This window comes from Erpetoichthys calabaricus, chromosome 5 (assembly GCF_900747795.2).
Source record: "Erpetoichthys calabaricus chromosome 5, fErpCal1.3, whole genome shotgun sequence".
Taxonomy (NCBI): domain Eukaryota; kingdom Metazoa; phylum Chordata; class Cladistia; order Polypteriformes; family Polypteridae; genus Erpetoichthys; species Erpetoichthys calabaricus.
In genome coordinates, this window is record NC_041398.2 from 82,582,529 (window position 1) to 82,604,917 (window position 22,389).

At 39.0% G+C, this 22,389-nt stretch overlaps 1 protein-coding gene across 1 annotated transcript in view; it reads left to right on the forward strand.

The window, feature by feature from the left end:
- LOC114651761 (G protein-coupled receptor kinase 4-like) overlaps positions 1–22,389 on the forward strand; it is a 286,039-nt gene that overhangs the window by 100,537 nt on the left and 163,113 nt on the right. Inside the window, exon 2 of the mRNA XM_028801713.2 lies at positions 7,010–7,105. Coding sequence (XP_028657546.2) covers positions 7,010–7,105 — 96 coding nt within the window. The remainder of the gene's footprint in view (positions 1–7,009; positions 7,106–22,389) is intronic.

Here is a 22,389-nt window from a genome sequence, read left to right on the forward strand (position 1 = left end):
ATTACAGAAAGGGATTATATTTTTTTATTGTATTTTTGCTGATGATCATTTGTGAAATACCAAGAAAATGGCTTATGAAGATGCAATGCAAAAATTTGCTATTATCTCTAAATAGATTTACTGAAAGGTGTCATTTTAAAACAGGATAAGTCTATAGTGTTCATGCATGTCACTCAGTGTCAGGTGGCACAGTGGCTAGTACTGCTGCCTCACAGTTTTAATTGTCAGGATTTGAGTAAGCTAAGTGAGTTTTCCCTGTGGATGGGTGGTCATTTTGACTAAGTCTTAAATTACTGAGCCATTTTTTAAGTTCATAATTAGCATAAACTATTTGGAGACAGTGAATAATGTATGGAAAGATTTTCCTAGCAAAGCTAAATTAAGGACTACAGCCAAGAGAGGGAGATACAGTATTAAGCCAATTTGTTTTTGCACTGTATAGTCAGATACAATTGGTTGTGGGGCAGCATAGTTAGCTGTATGTCTTTGTCCATATTCACTGTGCATAGGGAAGTGATACAGGTTGCACAGAAATTAAAGGAGACAAATTAGGCGTAATGGGAATGCACCCATGGCAGATCACCTATAAAGTAATATAATCATAAATGCCCCTTGGTGAACTTCTATGAAAACAATGAAGACAATGTACACGACTAGTCTGTTCTTTTTTTTAGAAGTGGGTGACTGGTAGATATTGAAGGCTTATATTTTCTTTACAGAGATACCTTAGCACCTGTCTGACCAGTATTGCTTACAGAAAAAAAATTGTCACAGAAGTTGATTACTGTGACTGTACTGTACGGAATGACGCCATTGGTAAAGTGCAATGATAGTGCAACATGTGACAGCTGGCAATCACAACAGTGACTCAACACAAACGTACTTTGCTATTATTGGTGTGTGATGAGAGTGCAGGTTGTTTTAATAATTAATTGTAGTCAGCTCTGAAGAGTAAGCATGGGAGTGAGCAATAATAAAATGGTTTTTATGAAAATAACTAATTATACAATATGTCCAAAAACATACTTTCCATCTTTCTAACCATCCTTTTCTTGAACTCAGATTCAAATTTATGAAGATCTGGAGCCTTTCTTGGCAGATGGAAATATTGATGGAAATATGAAAAAGAAGACTATGTGGGCAATCTCAAAATATAAAATATCATTCAACTATCTGAAAATTTCTTAGACTCATACTGAGTAGGAATTAAAAGAAATACCATGCACTTTAATGGCTCTGTATGTGATTAGCAACACATACTTTACTTGTACTCTAAGGTATAGTGGTAGTAATTTACGTTGAATTGAGCTGAACTGAACTTCAAAAGTAAGTTTTTATTTCTTTTCAATCACTCAGCTAACTTAACCTGGTTTTTGGATTATGGGCAGCCACAGACTCTCAACACCATTGGACACAAGGCAGGAACTAACTTTGGAGAAGACAATGCACATTCACACTTTTCAGGGCAATTTAGAATGACCAAATAACCCAAGACATACTTTTTTGAGACTGAAAATGCTCTTATTATTTTAGAGATAAAAACTGATTTTTTGGTTTTAGCGTGGCATAATATTTATCATTCTTAAATCCACTTAATCTAATTTACAGACAAATTCATTACATGTCTGATGAAGCACACACACACAACAACAACATTTATTTATATAGCATATTTTCATACAAAGAATGTTGCTCAAAGTGCTTTACAAGATGTGTAAGAGAAAGTTACAAGAAAAGAAAAAACAAGATTAGGTAAGAATAATAATGAATAAGTGATTAAAGGAAAAAAATCCATACAATTTTTTAAAAACTAGACATATAACTAGTAGAAGGGTAGCGTCCTTTATACAGTATCATATTGTAAGTCTCTAAAGATGTGTGTCTGGTGATAATGTCAGATGACCAGGAGGACAGAAAACCAAATAAAAATAATCCAGATAAGCCGGAGAAAAAAACAAAATCTTTACCCACATTTACATTCACACAAGACCAACTGTCATGTCCAAGAAAATTTCTTAATTTATTATGGCTTATTTAACCATATGTCTAGAATATATCTGCTAAATAATAAAGTGAGTACTGGAGGTGTGCATCTTTGCATTTATGTGTGTCTGCTTATGGGTCTTCTGCAAAGAAATGGTAGTCCTTGTGGACTTGTTTCTGCTAAATCAGTTTTTTTTTAGAATTTGATATGAAAACTGAAATTTATGCAGTATGCAGTTTTTTTCTAGTGTTTATACTTGAATAGGTCCTGGAGGTTAGGTTAGTTGGGAATCCAAGTTGCCCCATGTACAGTATTAATGCGTGTGTGCATGACTAAATTCCACAATGGACTGTTGTTCTGTGCAGTGTGGGTTCCTGCCTTGTGCCAGATCTTGGCAGAATTAGACTTCGGTCCTCTAACCCCAATTCAATTCTGTTATATGAATAGGTCAAAAGCAAAAAACAAAAGGCTTTAAAAAAAAGAGAGCAAGTGTAAAATAACATATTATACATTTCAAAAAGATGTATGCTTTATCTAATTGTTTTTCACTGTGACAAAAGTTATATTCGATCTCGCCAACCCCCCCACTCCTTGCCTGTGCTACACGCCGTTGTGAAGAGGGTGGCTGAACGCACCCCAAGGAGACGCGGTCGGTCCTCCGAAACCCCCTCTTAAACGGTGATCCTCTTTGCTCGATCAGCTGCTGGCTTGCTGCTGCTGCTGTGCATCTTGTGCGGCGCTTTGAACATTTAAAAGCCTGCACAGCAGCTGTCCTTTTGTCTCACTGCCTTGTCTCTCTTCTCCCCCAGACATCCTCTGTTCCTGTTCCTGTTGGGGGTCCTGCTCCCGAGGCATGCCCCTATGAAGAGGAAGATTTTCTATTCTTTTAATCGAGAAACGGAACTGTCCCCTCCAACTACACACTGAGCTTGATTCACTTCTGAAAGACACTTATGTTTGTTTGAAGTGTTTGAATAATGTTTCTGTCTCTAAAATCTCCTGTGTATCTCTGCAACTCTGTGACCCAAGCGTAACAGCGTATGTGGATTTCACTTTCACCAAACAATAAATCTTTTAATGCTCATGGATACGCCTCTTCATTGGGAAGAAAGGCTATTCGATCTCTTTTTGCTTTTCTGTTATTTCACTGAGTAATAATTTCCGTTTGTTTGCGCTAATGCAATCTTTACTATCGTTTTTTTGAGACTTTCGAGTTTTCCTACTTCCATTATCTCTAACCTGCACTGCATGTGTATTGCGGCAACGTTTTTGAATTCCTTACGACATTCTACTTTGCATCTACTCTTTGTCTTTTTCTAGCCCTGGGCGTGGTTAAATCTCTTGGCACAAGGTGTTGTCTCACGGGACATGAAAGTATCTTTCTGAGAAAGACACTTCTCGTCCCTCTGAACAGGTCTCGTCTCGTTCCATGATTTTTTTATATAATAGAGCGATCTAACAAACAGGACAGACTTTAATAAGGCTCTTTCTTCTCTTTTTCACTCATTCCTCTTCTTAAGAGTAGCAGTCCTGATTTTCTCTCCACGTTAAGAGTAAGCAGCCTCCTGACGCACAGTAGCCCAAAAACTTTATTCACTGGCACGCGAGAGGCCTGCTGAGAGAAAGTCATGGAAACAACCTGCCTATGGCACATTTTAAAATAGAAATGTCCGTTTGACCAAATTCATGATGTCATTATGTTTAAGTGATTTGCTTTTACAATGGTTTTTGTTACTCTGATTATAGTTTATAATGTATATGGCTATTCTTGTCATTTACAGAGTACAGTGAAATTCTTACTTGCATGTGCCAATCAACATTCAACATGTTTCCACTCTCTGGTGCCAGATTATGTGGGAGGCTTGGTGGGCTGTTTTCATTTGCTAATTATTGGAGGATATAACTCCATGTAGAATCTGGTCAGCATCCTCCAAACTGTTCACACCCTTGGCAATTTTCACCTCACAGGTCTCATTTCATTTTTTGTGTTACTTGATTAGGCTAAAAATATATTTATTTATGTATTTTATAATGTAATTTGTTGACTTTGGCAATTGCAGTTACATTTGTAAAATCCATATCCATATAATCTACAGTACTATATCTTATTTGAAATACATTACATATCCTTCTCTTACCAATCCAGAAAACAGACAAAGAAAGAATAAGAAAGCCATACATTGTTTTAAAGTTATCATTCAAATATGTTGAATCTTACCAACAGCTTGGCATGTTTACTTATTTGAGGCCAGAGTTAGTAATTTCTGCCTGATTCTAAATACCCTTTGGGTTGCTCCTTGCAAACTAGAATTCATTGTTTGTAATTTTTAGCAAAATAAAAGCATTCTTTTTTATTTTGTTGAAACAGAATTTCTTCAGTTGAGCAAAATAAAATTACTGTGATTTCAAGATTGTTGGATAATAAGCAAGATATTATTCCTAAAAAGACACATGAGCAAGTGAAATAGGAGCCTGATGACATCCCTCACAATTATGATCTTCATCATGAAACATTCTGGAAAATTTGTAACAAGAAAGATTTATGTGATGTACAATTTCCAGTTGAAGTAGAGCATGTGTTGCACAAAATTGTGAAGATTGTGTTTTATCAAAACCATAATCCATTCATAGTCTGAAACCTTCATTGAAGTGTGTTATTTCCAAAACTCTCAGATTGTCAAATATTGGAATATTTTCAACATACTGGTATGGTTTCAAGATACTATCTATATCTTTCCCACAGCCAGAGAGTATAGCTTATAAAGCAGATCTTAAAGGAAAGTTTAGGAAAGCTGGTCAGCTTTCTTTGAAGAAATTCTCTAACTTTTAATAATTTTAAAAGAAATATATTGATGAAAGGTTATATTTGATGCACTGTTGTTGAGAAAGCGGGCAATAGTGAATCGATTGATGACAATGAGACAAAGAGTTTGCATTTGCAACTTGGTGATCAACATGTTGTTTTTATTGAAACACTTTAAGTCAGAAATAATGATAAATACTCCTGCTGCTTAGGGTTGCAAGACACAGCTCCAAAAGTAAAATAAAGTAAAGCTTTCCTGCTGTTCAATCCTTTACTCCCGCTTCTTATTTCCTTACCTCTAACTCTGAATCCTTATATCTCCTTACCTCCATCCCCACTTTTGCACTCCTTTCTCTATCTCTGTCTTCTGCCCATATATACAGTGATTAAGCAACCCATAACTACTTTTAAGAGATGTGTTCCATCTACCATCAGAATCAGAAATTTAATGTTGATGCTGTGCCAGAGAACATACAAATTCTGACCAACAGATGTGGAAACATACAGATGTGCAAATTTACTATTTAATAAGTAGTGACCTTTATCTGTATACATAGTCTTATGACAGTAACAATAACAAGAACACTAAACAGTAAGATTGGTAAAGGGACACACTTTTCAATTCTGTGTATTTGCCGCCAGTGACTTGTTAAAAAAAGGGCTGTAAAGACTTCTTAGTCGTCATGTGGTTCTGGTTCTAATGCTGTGGTACTGTTTACCAGAGTGATGTTTTTGAGATGGCTTACTGCTTGGATGTATGGGGTTCCGTTCTGTTTTTTTCTCTTCACTTCCTAGTCCTAATATCATGTATCTCTTGAACTGAGAGCTGCTTTTCTGCTATGTGAACTATACTGTATATTGAAGTCTGGGCTTTGAGAGGGTAGAGCCTGAGCTGAACCACAGAGTTATTAAGGACAATAGAATGCTGTCTTCATTGGTAGAACTGCAGATCTGGTCAGAACTAGTGAAAAATATAAACATTCTCTGTTGAGATTTTATGGTAATGAAGGTTGTATTTGTCACCTATCTGAGATCTTTGGAGATAAACAGGCAGGCAGGTAGCAAATATGTTTCGGTTATTTAAAAGAAGGTAATTGGGATGTTGAAAGAGTTTTATTTCTTCTTGTAATGGTGCAATTAACAATACCAGCTCAACTGTCAAGTATGTTCTGCATTGGTACCATATTCTAAAGGTTTGGACATTTTACATTGTAATCGTGCGAAGCATGACACTGGATTCAGGTAAATGTTGGGACACCAACTGGGTTGCCCCATTTAATCAACAAAACTGAACTAAACTCAAAAAGTGCAAGATGATTTAATCCAAAGTGGTGTTCAGAAGTCTTGTAACACCTTTAAGGTCTGGATTGGAGCTCCATCTCTATTGGGTGTCAGTCCACAATTTGACACCACCTTCTGTTGACACCTCGAATATATAGTCCTCTAACCACAAGGGGCATTGTCAGTTGCCTTAATTGGGCGTAAAGAGGTGATACAATTAGCGACAGCACTCCTTCACAATCCGGGGTGGTACTGCTTACCAAGGATATGCCAGAAGAATGATCTTCAGACGTGCATGTGTGATAACATTTTCTCAGTGATCTCTGAACTTCCATTGGTATTTGTTGTGCTATCCCCTAGCCAAATGACATTGGCTTTGCCTTGTTCTTTAATTCTTTTTTCTAATTGATCTTTTCCTGTTTTTCATTGTTCACTTGTGATCTATCATGTGTTTGTTTAATGTCTCTTCCACCTTTCATGGTTGCAAGATGATAGACTCAGTTCTGAGCATAGACAGTTCTCAGTTTAGTTATGGGATTACCTACACTTACACTTTCTTAAACAGCACAATTTTTTCCAGTGGCTAAATAATCAAAACATATCACAGCAGATGTCTCCTCATTTGATTTCATTTTTATTTTGCTCTCACACCCACATAGGATGAATATACCTCTCTTCATAGAAATACAAGGCAAAAAAGTACTCTAAATTTTCAAGGGAAGTCCCAACCTCTAACATGCCAGATGTCAGGTGGTGTTGTGAGAATATCTATCATGCTCTGAAACTGAAGTTTCAGTAATTAATGAAACATGACCTAAAACAGAAGTCAACCTTCCAAATCCATTAACCATATCATTCTCTGAATTATATGTTTATATCAATCATGACTGTTTGTAGAAGTCTCAAGTACTTAACTTAATGTATGCCTTTGTTTTCTATAGGAGGAGGTGGTAAGAGGAATGGCCGAAGTAAAAAATGGAAGGAAATGCTAAAACTGCCACATATCAGTCAGTGTGAAGGGTTAAGGCAAACAATTGGTAAGTACTTACCTATTAAGTTCATTTTATTTCCCAAAGAAGGTTGAACTTTACTCATATAATGCATTGTGGTCAGGTGCATTATGGTTAAACATATCACTCTTTAACAGGCTAAAATAACCATGTTTGTGGTGTACCCAAATGACCTGTTTTTTTTTTTTCAAACTACATCTTAACCATCTGATTTAGTTGCCACCACTCAGTCAAGACATGTTCTTTTCTGGAGATAAGATAACAAAAATGAATTATTTTTTGGACACGTTAAATTGGTGGAAATGTCAGATTATTTTTGTACATATTGTGATAAGAAGTCACAAAACAAGTATAGAGTTGGGGATTGGCCCCTTATATTGTTAGGAACAGGTAGCAATTTGGTCAAAACTGTTTAAATTCAGGTATTCAACAAAGTACAGAAGGTTTGAAGGTGCTTTTATACAAAAATGGTTGCTGATTAATTAGGGAGGAAGTGATGTCATCTGGGGAGGACAGGATTGGCATCATCATCGGAAGCCGGAAGTGATGTCATCAAAGGGAGACCGGAAGTGATGTCATCAATGGGAGCCGGAAGTGACGGGGAGAATGGAATAGTAGATGGACAGCCATTTTCTTGAATGTGAAGTGGTGAATGCTTATTTGTCTTCTTTGGTTCTGAAAAGTTAGGGAAAGAGATATCAATACCATCAAACAACCCTTCATCCTTTACACCTTCACTCACCTCTGGGCTTGTTGACAGTCTCCTAAGCGCTCGTGTGTGACAATATGTATGTATTTATTAAAAGCCCATGCAGAGTGTTTCTTTTTCCCAGCCTTATTAGAAAAACTGCCCACAACCATCCTTAACTGGCTTATTAAATTAGGCTTAATAATCTGAACTAAATGTTGGTATTACAGCAGGCCTTCTATTTCCTATTTCTTAACTACTTTCCCACATTTTTTTAGAAAGTAGTCTACATATTACCTCCCAAAGGTGACCAATATTGACTAATAATCATTGTGTCTGGAAGTCTGAAGCACTTTTCATCCTACTAGGTTTTAGTCTATTTGTCGTGGGTTATCTTCATACTGTATATAATAATTGAACTCCTTTTCAGTACATAGAGTTCTTTAGAAAAATCTCATTAAGTATTCTGTTTTTTATCAAGCAGCTAGTGTTTTTGAGAGCTTCACTGAAAGTCTATATTTTAACAGTATTACGTTTTCTGAATTATTGTTTGTGGCAGCATGGTGTACTGGTTAGAGCTGCTGTCTACAGAGACTTTGCACAGACTCTATGTTTCTGGGTGGGTTTCTTTCCAGGTACTCTGGCTTTACTTCCACTTGTCAAAGGATTACTAGTTTACCTAGTGTACCATCCACTGGTTCCTGCCTAGTGTCCCAGTGTTGCCAAGGCAGGTCTCATCTCGCTGAGACTACAAATTGGGTTTTGTAAATAAATGGCTATTATTGTTAAAATTAATTGTACCTGTGTGAAACCCAGTAACAACATTATAGCTTTATTTCTTAATGTTTTTTTACTCAGATCTCAGACTCAGATTTTAGTATACAGTCATATTAGTATTACAGGTATCCTCAACCATTCAGAGCTGTCAATAGGGTGGATGACATAGATAGGTGGGTGACTGGAAAAAGGATGTCTCAGATTTATTTGTTTATATTGTAAGAAATGCATAGAGAGATGTAAGAGAGCTTGAGGTACAACAGTTTAATGGCAGGTGTTTTTGTCTTTTTGACAAAAAAAAAGTTTCTGGCACAAATTTGGAAGTGATTTTATGTTTAGACGAGAGGAATTGCTGTTAAAATTGATTCATTTAATTGATTTCTTGCCACTTTTCTGGCAGTTTTTTTAGGCATTTTGGCAGCTATTCAGGTGGTTCTGAAGCCAAGGAATTTGATTTTGACATTTATTTTGTTCTATATCATTTCTTGAGGAAATCACAAATTTTTACCATGACGGCATCTTGAATTCCATGTGCAGTTCAATTTTGAGATTGTTTGAATCTGCCATTGCTGAGATAATTTCCCAGAATTCCCAGAGAATGCGTGCCATGTGACGTTGTCAGGTCAGCCCTATAAACAGTCATATTCATGAGCGATTTTGGTTTTCTCAGTTTGCTAATTCTTGTTATTGGTCTTTCGAACGGCTTTTGAACTTTCTTTTTTGCCCTTTGATTTTGAGTCTTACTTAGTGTTTCTGGCTTGTAAAAAATCATTTTGTCTTTTTGCTAACAACCCCTGCTTGTATTTTGTGACCTTGTTTCATCTCCTGTGCCTAAATTAACAATATCTTTACTGTGGAAGAAGAAGTGTGACTGACAGTTTCTGGTGAGTTGTCCATTTAAATATTCCTTGGAGAAGAAGAGGCAGGATTTCTGAAGATGGGAGGAAAAGATGTCAGTGGTCCTCCAGACTAGTTGATGGATCCAAGGATACAAGGGAAAGAGATGTGAGCGACGTGCCAAATGTTGTGTGGGGTGGAATTGAAGAGCTCAGTTTCAAAATCAGCTAAGTACAAAAGATAAATTTTGGAGATAAATAGGAAAATCTGGGTCCGTAGACAGATTTTGAAACTAAATCCCTAAAACTATAGCGCTACACTGTTGCAATCAGCAGATTTTGAAGCTCAAACATATTTTCGGCGCATGACCAACTGCATGAAAAGTCACAATCACGTGTTCACTAAATTTTACCAAAAGGTGTAATTTCTTACTGCCATTCGCCTTGTCAAACTTGTAGCACAAAGTCTCCTCCTCACAATAGAAACTGAGACTTGCTTTTTTCGACCACTGTTTAACTGTGGTTGAAGCTATTGTGCTGTAAGCCACCTGTCATGTAAGCTGGTGACCCTCAGAAACTTATCTTCTGATTGGGCTGTGACTTTGGGCCTGCCAGATATCTTCCTAACAGAGTTTCTTCCATTTTCTAATTGCCTTTGTGTTGTGTAAGACGCTGTACTCACTGAACTTTTGAGTTTTTTTTTTTTTTGCAATTTCTCTAAATGAAAGGCCTACACTTCTAAGGGTAATAATGCTCTGTCTCATTTCACTTGTTAATTGCCGTTTTCTTACCATTATCACTAGAATTTAGAACTTTGTACAGTGTAACATGTAGTAACACAGCCTGTTCCGACTCTGCTTTAAGACGGACAGAGGGTTTTTAAGTAATCAACAGAAGTTGGGAAACCTGTACAAATTGTTTGCTTCAACTTGCAAGGCTTAATTTACTTTACTTGCTGTAGAACATCAGTAGACTGTAACCTATTAGATGTTCCCTGAAGAAGGCCCATTCGTAATATTCTGAAATGACCTTTTTTCAGTTTTTGTTAACCTAAACTTTAAATTTAAACCTCTGAGATGTTCTAAAACTTCTGACTGGTAGTCTCTTTCTCTCTCTCTCTCCCTCTCTTTCTCATACAGAAGTAATTACGTAAATAATTATTTCTGTCTCAAGGTCTTGTTGCTATTTTTGCAGTAACCACATTTACAAAAAAACGCTGAAGTTTCAATGGGTGTTAAAATTATGCAGTATCATTTAAAATCTTACAGATATACATCAATAAAAACATGCTTAAAATAATTTGCGAGTTTCTTTAGTTGTCTGCATTTGATGTTCTTATTTGGATGTTTATTACTGAAGAGCTGGAGATGTACATTTCCAAATATTTGTGTGTGGAGTTGTCACAGTGTTCCTTACAGCTCTGTGATGGAATGGTTTCTCATATACAGGGTGCCTTTTTTGGGATTATAAAAGTACCCTCCTGGCAGTGCTCCATACTCAGAATAATGCCAGGTGAACCACAGTTATCAAAAGTAGTGTGTTTGTTTAAATAAAAATCAAGAGGATTAATAATTGGAGAGTATGCAGAGGGAAAAAACAGACCAAAAGTAAAACAAAGCTGTCTTTGTGCGCCATCATTTATAGGTGGTTGCTCTGTCACTGTGGTGGGGTGAGTTGCCTTTCACACAAGTATAGCATCATAGCGAACCTTTCTCACCTGTAATTTCTGGGTTTCTGTTTTTCTATTTCTCACAACCCTGAGCTATTTTTTCATAAAAGCAGTCCTCTGATTTGGGATTACTTCTGGCCAAAGCTGAAGTTGAGAAATGCCCTTTTGGACATAAGGTGTGCTGGATAAAGAGCCCTCTAATACACCCCAGTGCACTTTTTGCCTTTGACATGACCGACTTATAAGTTCCTTCAAGGTACAGCACGCTCCCAACTTGATAAGACCAAGGGGTTCTCAGGCCTCCAGTTTGCCCAACACCCCATGTGCAGAATGGCTGCTGGGTTACCTGCCCTCTAGCATTTTGGAGGAAAAAAAGTCTGGCAACATTCTTTCACTCATGCTTTTTCTTTTGATGATGCCAAAAATATGCTGATAAGACTCCTGCACATTGGCACACAAAGTAGTGTTCAGGTTTTACCATAATCTGTACCATCATAGTAGTGCATTTGTGTTTTAAAACATATTGCCACATATGTACTACACAGCATATAATGATAGCTCCTAAAATAACCTTTTAATGATAAATGATGAATAAATATTGCAGTTTGTTTGTGTCACGTACACAGATATATATTAGTATAACAGAAAAAGAAATTTTATTGGGGTTAGTGCAACACGTAAATGCATTAATTTAATTTGGTCAGTTTGACTGTGATCCCCACATTGTTAATAAAGCAGCACCAAATTGATCCAAGTCTATAACAGTAATAACAGATCGCTAGAATCAAGTTTGCTTGATCCTTTCCTATGTTGTTTTTTGATGATTATCAACACACACCAGAAGAGCCACCTCAAAAGAAAATTTGGAAGCATGAACTGTCATCAGACTCTGAAGATGAGCCTCTGATATTTCACTTCTCCTCCTCGAAATCAGTTGTTGAGTGATATACATTTGAGGAACAAATTGACATTGACTTAGTCCATTACAGTAGTGGAAGGTAAAGGAAGACAAATACACAGTCATAGCTAAGTTAGCTAGAAAATATTTACCATCCCCGGCAACTACTGTCCCTTGCAGTTTTGGGGGTAATGCATTTAAAGTTATTTTTGTTACTTAGGCAGATACTTTTTAATGTAAGAAAGAACTTAATACAATGCTTATTTTATAGAAGTAAGAATACCAGTGTTACTTAAAAAAAAGAAAAAAAACAGATATGCCTTATTGCATTACTAAAGAAGCTTATTCAAAAAATTATTTTGCAGAAGAATTGCCTTTTTTCCCAAAGACATTGCCAGCTGAGGCTGTGACATCGTTCACATGAATTCTGTGGTCGTCTGATGACAGCCAGTAAGGAAGAGGTGAAGCACATTTGTGATGTGCAATCAAGTGAAAAGAACTAAACATAAGTTGCATTTAATCCTGCCTGTGCTGAGCAGTACATTTAATTCTCCCTGTTTAGGGTCACGGGGAGCCTGCAATCATCACAGCCCCACTGGGTTTAAGACAAGAAGCAAATATGTTGGATGGTTTGCCCTTTCCTGGGGTCAATCACACAGCCAATCAGAAAAGAATGTGCTGTGTACAATCCAGTTAAGTTTTTATATGGTTGTTTGCTATAGATTTGTTGAAACAGTTTGAGCAGGTGACAGAGCAGGAAATGGTCAGCCCTTGAATCTTTGAGCACTTATCTTGAAGATTGGGATAAAAGGATGGATGTTATTTATTTCACTGCACATGAAGGACTAAAAATATCTTCTTGATTGTCAAGTAGTTGACTAGTATATTTAAGTTAAAATAAGCTTTATTGGAGTTTATGCTTTAATGTACCCAATTCTAGAACTGCCATCCTAAGGTATAACAAAGACTTAAAATAAGGAGCACTAAAATCTGCTTAAGAAAATAAATAGTATTGAATTATGCTTTATGTTGTCATTTTGGTCTGGAATGGAGTAGTAATGAATGTTGGAATATTTTTTTTTGTTTTATTCAAGGAAATAGGTTTCTTTTGATTACATGCAGGGGTTTTCCTACTAGAAGGAAAAGTACTTCAAAAGTAATTCTTTATTTGTAACGCATTATATTTTATCATAAGTTTAACATATTAAGTGATTTTTTTGTAAGTAGTGACCAATGTAACTAAAGTAATGTTTCCCAGCACTGCTCCCTTATGAACATTTGTTTTCTATATCTGGATATGTTGCTAATACAAAAGAGCATCTCTTGAACAGCCAGTGTAAATAAACCAGTCTGCTTTAACAAATGGCTGAATAAAGAGTCAGAAAATCCATGTCTTTTTTTTTGTCTTCATGTTGTTTTAAAGACAGAATTATTGACAGACCGCATTAAAGTGTTTGACTAATTTTCATTGTGTTATGGCACCATATAATAAAGGAACATACTTGAGCTTTCGATTGATTAGTGTTTAAATGTTTGCTCAATTATTTTAGTTCAACAAAACCATTCAATAAACTCAGTGAAGTCTATATCACCTTTCACATCACAAAAAAAATCAATCAAATAGGATGCTGGTGCCTAGTCTGTCTGAATTGGAAACCCGATCATCGTGATACTCTGTGTTATCAGCAACATCTGACAAAATAGTGCAATATAAAGTTATACATTAAATAAACTGTGAGCTTCACAGCCACCTGATATCCTGAAAAATATATTGGCTGTGAACTTATTAAATGAAACAGAAATACCTCAAGTTTAGAGTCAAACTGCTTCGAGGTGAGAAAGGTCAAGTCACAATAACATGGAAAGAACACATAATTATAAGATTCTGGGGCAGCGCTAATCACTGTGTGGCTTGGTGTTTGCTGGAAAGCATGACGCAGTGAACTATTGAAAAACTATTTTCTACTTACCTCATCTTTTTGCACCAGGGCTGTACACTCCATTGAAACAGAAGCATCATGGAAGGAGCACATGTACAATAAGGTTTCCTTGTTGGCAATTTTAAATTTAACATAGTCAGATTGTTGATGGTCAATGAAGATCAAGATGCCACTCAGTCCCATTCTGATCAGTGTAAAGGTCTTGATGCATTCCTTTATGTTCTGTAAATCTTCGCGTGGACTGCATAGCGTTAGTGTCCACAACTTCCAACTGTTTTGGAAATATTAGAATTCAACTTTTAATGATAAAGTAAAGGGAGAATGAAAGTTTACCTACCGCTGCTTTGATTAGAATATTGCCAGCCAAAGAAAAGCAAACTAAATCATCTCAGGCAAACCTGACCTGATAATTTGTTTTTAGGTAATAAAAGTAGATCATCAGAAATGTAAGTTACTGAACACAGTTCTGTGATTTAAATGGTTGAGAAAATATTGATTAGCATTGAAATACCATAAAAGTTTGAATCTCATGCTGTCAGGAGCTGTAATTATAGATACCATTTAAAATGAAAGCTAATCACACATGATTTATAAGCCAGTGAAAACTCTGCAGCCACCGCAGCTTGGAATGGCGTGGTTTGTTTCCTGTGAGACCACTGATTCCAGGGTTCAAAAACAGCCAGTAATGAATTGAACTAACTTAATCCAGTTCACCATGGTGGTGCCATTGTTAGTGCTGCTTGCTTTGGAACTCATAGTCCATATGCTTTGTTTCCAATGAGGAGGTGATTCTTTACTTTGTTTCAATTTCCAGTTAGTTCAGCTGTGTTTCACACTACAAACTTTCAAGCAAGTATACAAAAGAAGGCAAGCACTGTGTACACTTTCCTTCAGTTTTAAGATAGCAGAAATGTCAGGTGAGTTTAATTAAACTGTATAATTTGTGTGTTTACTCTCTAATAGCCACCATATGAATGGAATACTCTTTATCTTAAATCATGTATACTGTATTAACTCCTACAATTATTATTTGATGTTCATTTTGGAATGTCTGATTAACTTGAAAAGTTAGAGCATCTACATCACGCCCAAAAAGTGATTGTATTGAGAGGATGTCCCACATGCACACAGCACTTTTGTGATGTAAGATTAGGGGGCTTAATCATCAGTTTTATAGGGCAGTGATGTTAGCTTCTCGCCAATTCTGTATGTGTTTTGTTGAACTTGGTCACAACTGTTGTCCGATCTTGTGTATATGAGGCATGTATTGAGTGCTTCTTTAGGTGTTGGACTTGCTCTGATTGACATGTAATTGTGCCAGTTGTTTCATACAAATTGTGTATCATTTGTACATATACATGTATTTATTTTTACATTTTCATTATTTTTACTGCTTCTTGTTATCCCTTGAGTTTGGTATGCTGTAAATGAAATTCCTTAATTAGTAACAGCATACACTTAGCATGATTGCCACATTATGCACAATTTCACCTGCAATGCACAGTATTTCCTGTAGTTATATTGATCTCATTTTAAATCACATTCATGCCTGATGCAAACTGCTCCTGGGTTCACTGGAACTGCATAGTGAGAACCTTTTCTAAAGGGTCTCTGTCCAGTTATTTAGGCCCACACCCAAATACAAGTGGCATGTTCACATCCTCCTAAACAATCTGGACTTTTTGGAAAATCATACCAGAGATTGACAAAATTAGTATCAAATGAACTAGAAATCTCCTTTAGCAGAACCAGTGTCCTGGCTTTGAATTCCACATCTGGACATTGTTTATGTGGTGTTGGTATGTTCTACCCATGTCTACACTAGTCTTCCTCCAGTTCTACTGTTTTTATTTTTTCTTGAATATCCTAAAATTGTTCATTATTATTAATTAGTTAGTTGGTGATCCTAAAGTGATAGTTGTTTGCTTAAGTGAACCCTGTGACACTATACATTCGATTCCTGTCTTTTGTTTGCTGGTGCCAGGATAGGCATCTGCTGTTATCATAAATTACATTAAGTAGATTTGAGAATATTATTACTATTTTTTTTTTAACTTTTTTTTATAGAATCAAGTCATAGAAATACAGTGTCACACAGGTTTCAAATAAGTATGTAAGCAGATAAAAATGGAATTTAAATAGAAATATACAAAAACAAATTAACCCCCTCTGCCAGCAAGGACCCACCTAAGCCATAACTGGCCCCATCACATCCCTTAAAGAGACACTGAAAAAGAGTATCAATGCAAATGCAATTCTTTGTTTTCATGATAATGCAGGTATGATGCATGTCTGTTAGTGGCAAATGTAAATTATTTCTGTTTGATGAGCAGTACACTGGAAATGAAATCTTTGCTTTTTCATTTCTTAGTGACTGCATAAGTGAAACCCTGCATCTCTCACATTATTTTACGTTTGTTTTAGCAAGAGCATAACCTAACCACTAACTTAATTTCTTTTTTAGTTCTTCAAAAATTTTAAGCTGATAAATGTTTGTCAAAGATAATAATGTTTTTCATTTATGGGCTTGTCTACTGTACTGACATTTGCTATACTGTATATAAAGTTTCTCATAAAATCCAAAATCTTACGTAAGTGCTTCCTTTCTGACTTAGTATCAAATGCAACATTTTTTTCACATTTATTAAAAGAACCATTTGCTTCTTTACCAGTGACAACTACAATAAGTCACTATCATACCGCACATGGTATACTGATATCAGCAGTACACTCAGTGCTGTATGTTCACTGTCAGAACAGACTAGACTTAACCAGAACTTTTTATTTTTTGACGACTCTGTACATTTGACTCTGCATTTCTCCTGGAAAGGATTTTCAAGATATTGTAATAGAGGTGATACTCATACTACATAAATGTATGCTTAAGAAGTCTTTGAAATGGGCAATTAACAAAATGCAAGATGTGCTGTATACTGTCAGGAAGGAATTGCATCTTTTGCTCGTTGCTTTCTGATAGCTGGTTCACTGTGCAGCTTTTTAAATTTAGTGCTACTACTTCAAATCACACAGCAGTTGTCATGAGTTTTGTTTATTTTGTGTGAAAAATTTTCAAAAGCTATTCCTTGTAAAATGTAATTATCCATCCATCCATCCATCCTCTTTCGCTTATCTGAGGTCGGGTCGCGGGGGCAGTAGCTTGAGCAGAGATACCCAGACTTCCCTCTCCCCGGCCACTTCTTCTAGCTCTTCCGGGAGAATCCCGAGGCGTTCCCAGGCCAGCCGAAAGACATAGTCTCTCCAGCATGTCCTGGGTCTTCCCCGGGGCCTCCTCCTGGTTAGACGTGCCCAGAACACCTCACCAGGGAGGCATTCAGGAGGCATCCTGATCAGATGCCCGAGCCACCTCATCTGACTCCTATCGATACGGAGGAGCAGCGGCTCTACTCTGAGTCCCTCCCGGATGACTGAGCTTCTTACCCTATCTTTAAGGGAAAGCCCAGACACCCTGCGGAGGAAACACATTTCAGCCGCTTGTATTCGCGATCTTGTTCTTTCGGTCACTACCCATAGCTCATGACCATAGGTGAGGGTAGGAACATAGATCGACTGGTAAATTGAGAGCTTTGCCTTACGGCTCAGCTCCTTTTTCACCACGACAGACCGATGCAGAGCCCGCATCACTGCGGACGCCGCACCGATCCACCTGTCGATCTCACACTCCATTCTTCCCTCACTCGTGAACAAGACTCCGACATACTTGAACTCCTCCTCTTGGGGCAGGATCTCGCTCCCAGCTGAGGACCATGGTCTCGGATTTGGAGGTTCTGATTTCCATCCCAGCCGCTTCACACTCAGCTACGAACCGATCCAGAGAGAGCTGAAGATCACGGCCTGATGAAGCAAACAGGACAACATCATCTGCAAAAAGCAGTGACCCAATCCTGAGTCCACCAAACCGGACCCCCTCAACACCCTGGCTGCGCCTAGAAATTCTGTCCATAAAAGTTATGAACAGAATCGGTGACAAAGGGTAGCCCTGGCGGAGTCCATCTCTCACTGGAAACGGGTTCGACTTACTGCCGGCAATGCAGACCAAGCTCTGACACCGATTGTACAGGGACCGAACAGCCTTTATCAGGGGGTCCAGTACCCCATACTCCAGGAGCACCCCCCACAGGATTCCCTGAGGGACACGGTCGAACGCCTTTTCCAAGTCCACAAAACACATGTCGACTGGTTGGGAAAACTCCCAGGCACCCTCCAGGACTCTGCTAAGGGTGTAGAGCTGGTCCACTGTTCCGCGACCAGGACGAAAACCACACTATTCCTCCTGAATCCGAGGTTTGACTATCTGACGGTCCCTCCTCTCCAGAACCCCCGAGTAGACTTTTCCAGGGAGGCTGAGGAGTGTGATCCCTCTGTAGTTGGAACACACCCTCCGGTCCCCCACCCTGGTCTGCCAATCCAGAGGCACTGTCCCCGATGTCCATGCGATGTTGCAGAGACGTGTCAACCAAGACAGTCCTACAACATCCAGAGCCTTGAGGAACTCCGGGTGTATCTCATCCACCCCATGGGGCCCTGCCACCAAGGAGTTTTTTGACCACCTCAGTGACCTCAGTTCCAGAGAAGGGGGAGCCCACGTCCGAGTCCCCAGGCTCTGCTTCCTCATTGGAAGGCATGTTAGTAGGATTGAGGAGGTCTTCGAAGTACTCCCCCCACCGACCCACAACGTCCCGAGTCGAGGTCAGCAGCGCACCATCCCCACCATATACAGTGTTGACACTGCACTGCTTCCCCCTCCTGAGACGCCGGACGGTGGACCAGAATCTCCTCGAAGCAGTCTGAAAGTCGTTCTCCATGGCCTCCCCAAACTCCTCCCATGCCTGAGTTTTTGCCTCAGCAACCACCAAAGCCGCATTCCGCTTGGCCTGCCGGTACCTATTAGCTGCCTCTAGAGTCCCACAGGACAAAAGGGACCGGTAGGACTCCTTCTTCAGCTTGACAGCATCCCTCACCGCCGGTGTCCACCAAAGTGTTCGGGGATTGCCACCACGACAGGCACCGACCACCTTACGGCCACAGCTCTGGTCAGCCACCTCAACAATAGAGGCACGGAACATGGCCCACTGAATGTCCCCCACCTCCCTTGGGACGTGGTTGAAGTTCTGCCGGAGGTGGGAGTTGAAGCTACTTCTGACAGGGGACTCTGCCAGACGTTCCCAGCAGACCCTCACAACACGTTTGGGCCTACCAGGCCTGACCGGCATCCTCCCCCACCATCGAAGCCAGCTCACCACCAGGTGGTGATCAGTTGACCCTCTCTTCACCCAAGTGTCCAAGACATGTGGCCGCAAGTCTGACGACACGACCACAAAGTCGATCATCGAACTGAGGCCTAGGGTGTCCTGGTGCCAAGTGCACATATGAACACCCCTATGCCTGAACATGGTGTTTGTTATGGACAATCCGTGACGAGCACAGAAGTCCAATAACAAAACACCACTCAGGTTCAGATCGGGGGGGCCATTCCTCCCAATCACGCCCTTCCAGGTCTCACTGTCATTGCCCACGTGAGCATTGAAGTCTCCCAGCAGTACGAGGGAGTCCCCAGAAGGTATGTCTCTAGAACCCCCTCCAGGGACTCCAAAAAGGGTGGGTACTCCAAACTGCTTTTCGGTGCATATGCACAAACAACAGTTAGGACCCGTCCCCCAACCTGAAGGCGGAGGGAGGCTACCCTCTCATCCACCGGGGTAAACCCTAATGAACAGGCTCCAAGTCGGGGGGGCAATAAGTATGCCCACACCCGCTCGGCGCCTCTCACCAGGGGCAACTCCAGAGTGGTACAGAGTCCAGCCCCTCTGAAGAAGATTGGTTCCAGAGTCCAAGCTATGCGTCGAGGTGAGCCCGACTATATCTAGCTGGAACCTCTCAACCTCATGCACTAGCTCAGGCTCCTTCCCCTTCAGAGAGGTGACATTCCACGTCCCAAGAACCAGCTTCTGTAGCCGAGGATCGGACCGCCAAAGTCCCTGACTTCGGCCACCACCCAACTCACACTGCACCCGACCTCTTTGGCCCCTCCCATAGGTGGTGAGCTCATGGGAAGGGGGACCCACGTTGCCTCTTCGGGCTGTGCCCGGCCGAGCCTCCTTGGGTGCAAGCCCGGCCACCAGGCGCTCGCCTTCAAGCCCCACCTCCAGGCCTGCCTTCAGAGGGGGGCCCCGGTGACCCACGTCTGGACGAGGGAAAATGCCATCCAAATTTTTTATTCATCATAGAAGGTCTGCTGAACCGCACTTTGTCTCATCCCTCACCTAGGACCAGTTTGCCTTGGGTGGCCCTACCAGGGGCATAAAGCCCCGGACAACAGATCTCCTAGGATCATTGGGACACGCAAACCCCTCCACCACGATAAGGTGGCGGTTCAAGGAGGGGTAGTTAATACTACCAAACCATATATGTGCATAAAGTAGAAAGTTATTGATAATAGAATGTTTTATTAAAAGATCTCTAAATCCAGCAAGTCGGTTGTTACTGGTCTCAAATCCAGATTATAATGTTTATGAGGAAAAAAATGAAGGTACTTTTTAAAAGAACATATGGAGATGAAATGTTAAGTCACAAAACGACCTACGGTCAAAACCATGAATCAGGCTGATACCAGAACTGCTTGGTATGAGTTATAGGGAAAGATTAAAAATAGTTGAACCTTTACCATTTGAGCAAAACAGAGATTAAGAGGTGACATAATTGAAGGTTTTTTAAATTGTGAAAGTATAGTAGAAGAAGGTTAGGTTGTTACTTTAAAATGATTTCAACAAGGACACAGGGATATGGGTGGAAACTTTTTCATGGTACATTTTGCACAAACTTAAGTTAAAGTTTTGTTTTACACAAATAACACTCTGCAGTGGGCTGACGCCCTGCCCAGGGTTTGTTTCCTGCCTTGCGCCCTGTGTTGGCTTGGATTGGCTCCAGCAGACCCCCGTGACCCTGTAGTTAGGATATAGCGGGTTGGATAATGGATGGATGGATGAACAAAGAACACTTGGAATGAATTACAAAGCACTGTAATAGAGAGTAGGACTTTAGGGACCTTCAAAAGGTGACTTGATGTTATTTGTAGTAATCATATGGACAGAATTGGACAGAGTTTGTTGGAATGAATGGCCTGTTCTCATCAAAAGTTTTCAGATTTTTTTTTGTCTCAGCCAAATCACTAAACAAAGATATAATCAAAATATCTTTGCACAAAATTATGAATTATGTCATTGTCATTGTGTTTATTGTCATTGCAAATTTCCAGTGCAATAAAAATCTGTTGTGCAACTCCTAAAAAATGAGCTGCTATAAAAAGTAATATAAAATTTTAGATATAATAAATAGTAAATATAAAATAAGCAAGAAAGCAGTCTTTAAATAAAATATACAGGCAAATATAAAGCAAGGCAAGATGCAATGATACTAAAAGTACTATTTGAGATCAAATAATAATTTCAATAAATATGTACATAGTAATACAAATTGCATATTTTTGCAGTAATTCATTTGTGATAGCTTTTAAACAGTTAAAACCATATATTATTGCACATAAAAGACAGTCATATTAAGAGGATTCTAGTTAAGAGAGCAGTGTTTTACAGAGTTCAGTTCAATAATGGCCCTGGGATAAAAGCTGTTTTAAGTTTAGATGTACGTGTCTTTATAGTCCTGTAGTGTCACCCAGAAGGCAACAAGGTAAAAAGGTGGTGACTGGAATGAATCGTCTTTCAGGACACTTGTAGCCTGTGTTCTAAAAATGTCTCCTAATGAGGGTAAAGGGTGGCCAATTATCTCCTGAGCAGAATTAGTAATGACCCTTTGTAGGGAATTTCTGTTTGCAGCTGTACAATTCACATACCACACTGTAATATAGTATGCTAGAACACTTCCAATAGAGGAATGGTAAAAGGGCACAAGTAGTTATGGATACACAATAAGTCTCCTTAATGACCTTAAAAAATAAAACCGTTGCTGTGCCCTTTCAATCAGAGCACTGGTATTACTTGTCTGTGTCAAGTTTTCTGTGATTTGTGTTACCAGAAATTTGAAGCCTGTGACTCTTTACACAATATCTCCACTGATACTGTGAGGAGAAAAGTTCACACAATATATTTTGAAATCAATAATGAGTTCTTTAGTTTTATTAATGCTCAATGTCAAATTATTTTCCATGCACCACACTGCTCATTTGCAAACTTGATTCCTGTAGTCTTTCTCATCCCCATTTGAAATTAAACCTAACACTGTTATGTCATCTGCAAATTTAATGATTGTGTTTGTGGGGAGTACAGATGTGCAATCATGAATATACAGAATAATGGGGAGGACTAAGCAATATGTGTGTGAGTATGTCACCATGAACCTTATTGTGACATCTCATTTGCAACCTTCAATTGTTCTACATAATATAGCAATACGGCTTGCAACAGTACAACTACTCTGCCCAAAATAGCACAAAATCCAAAACCCCCAATGAGACACAAAGAACATAAAT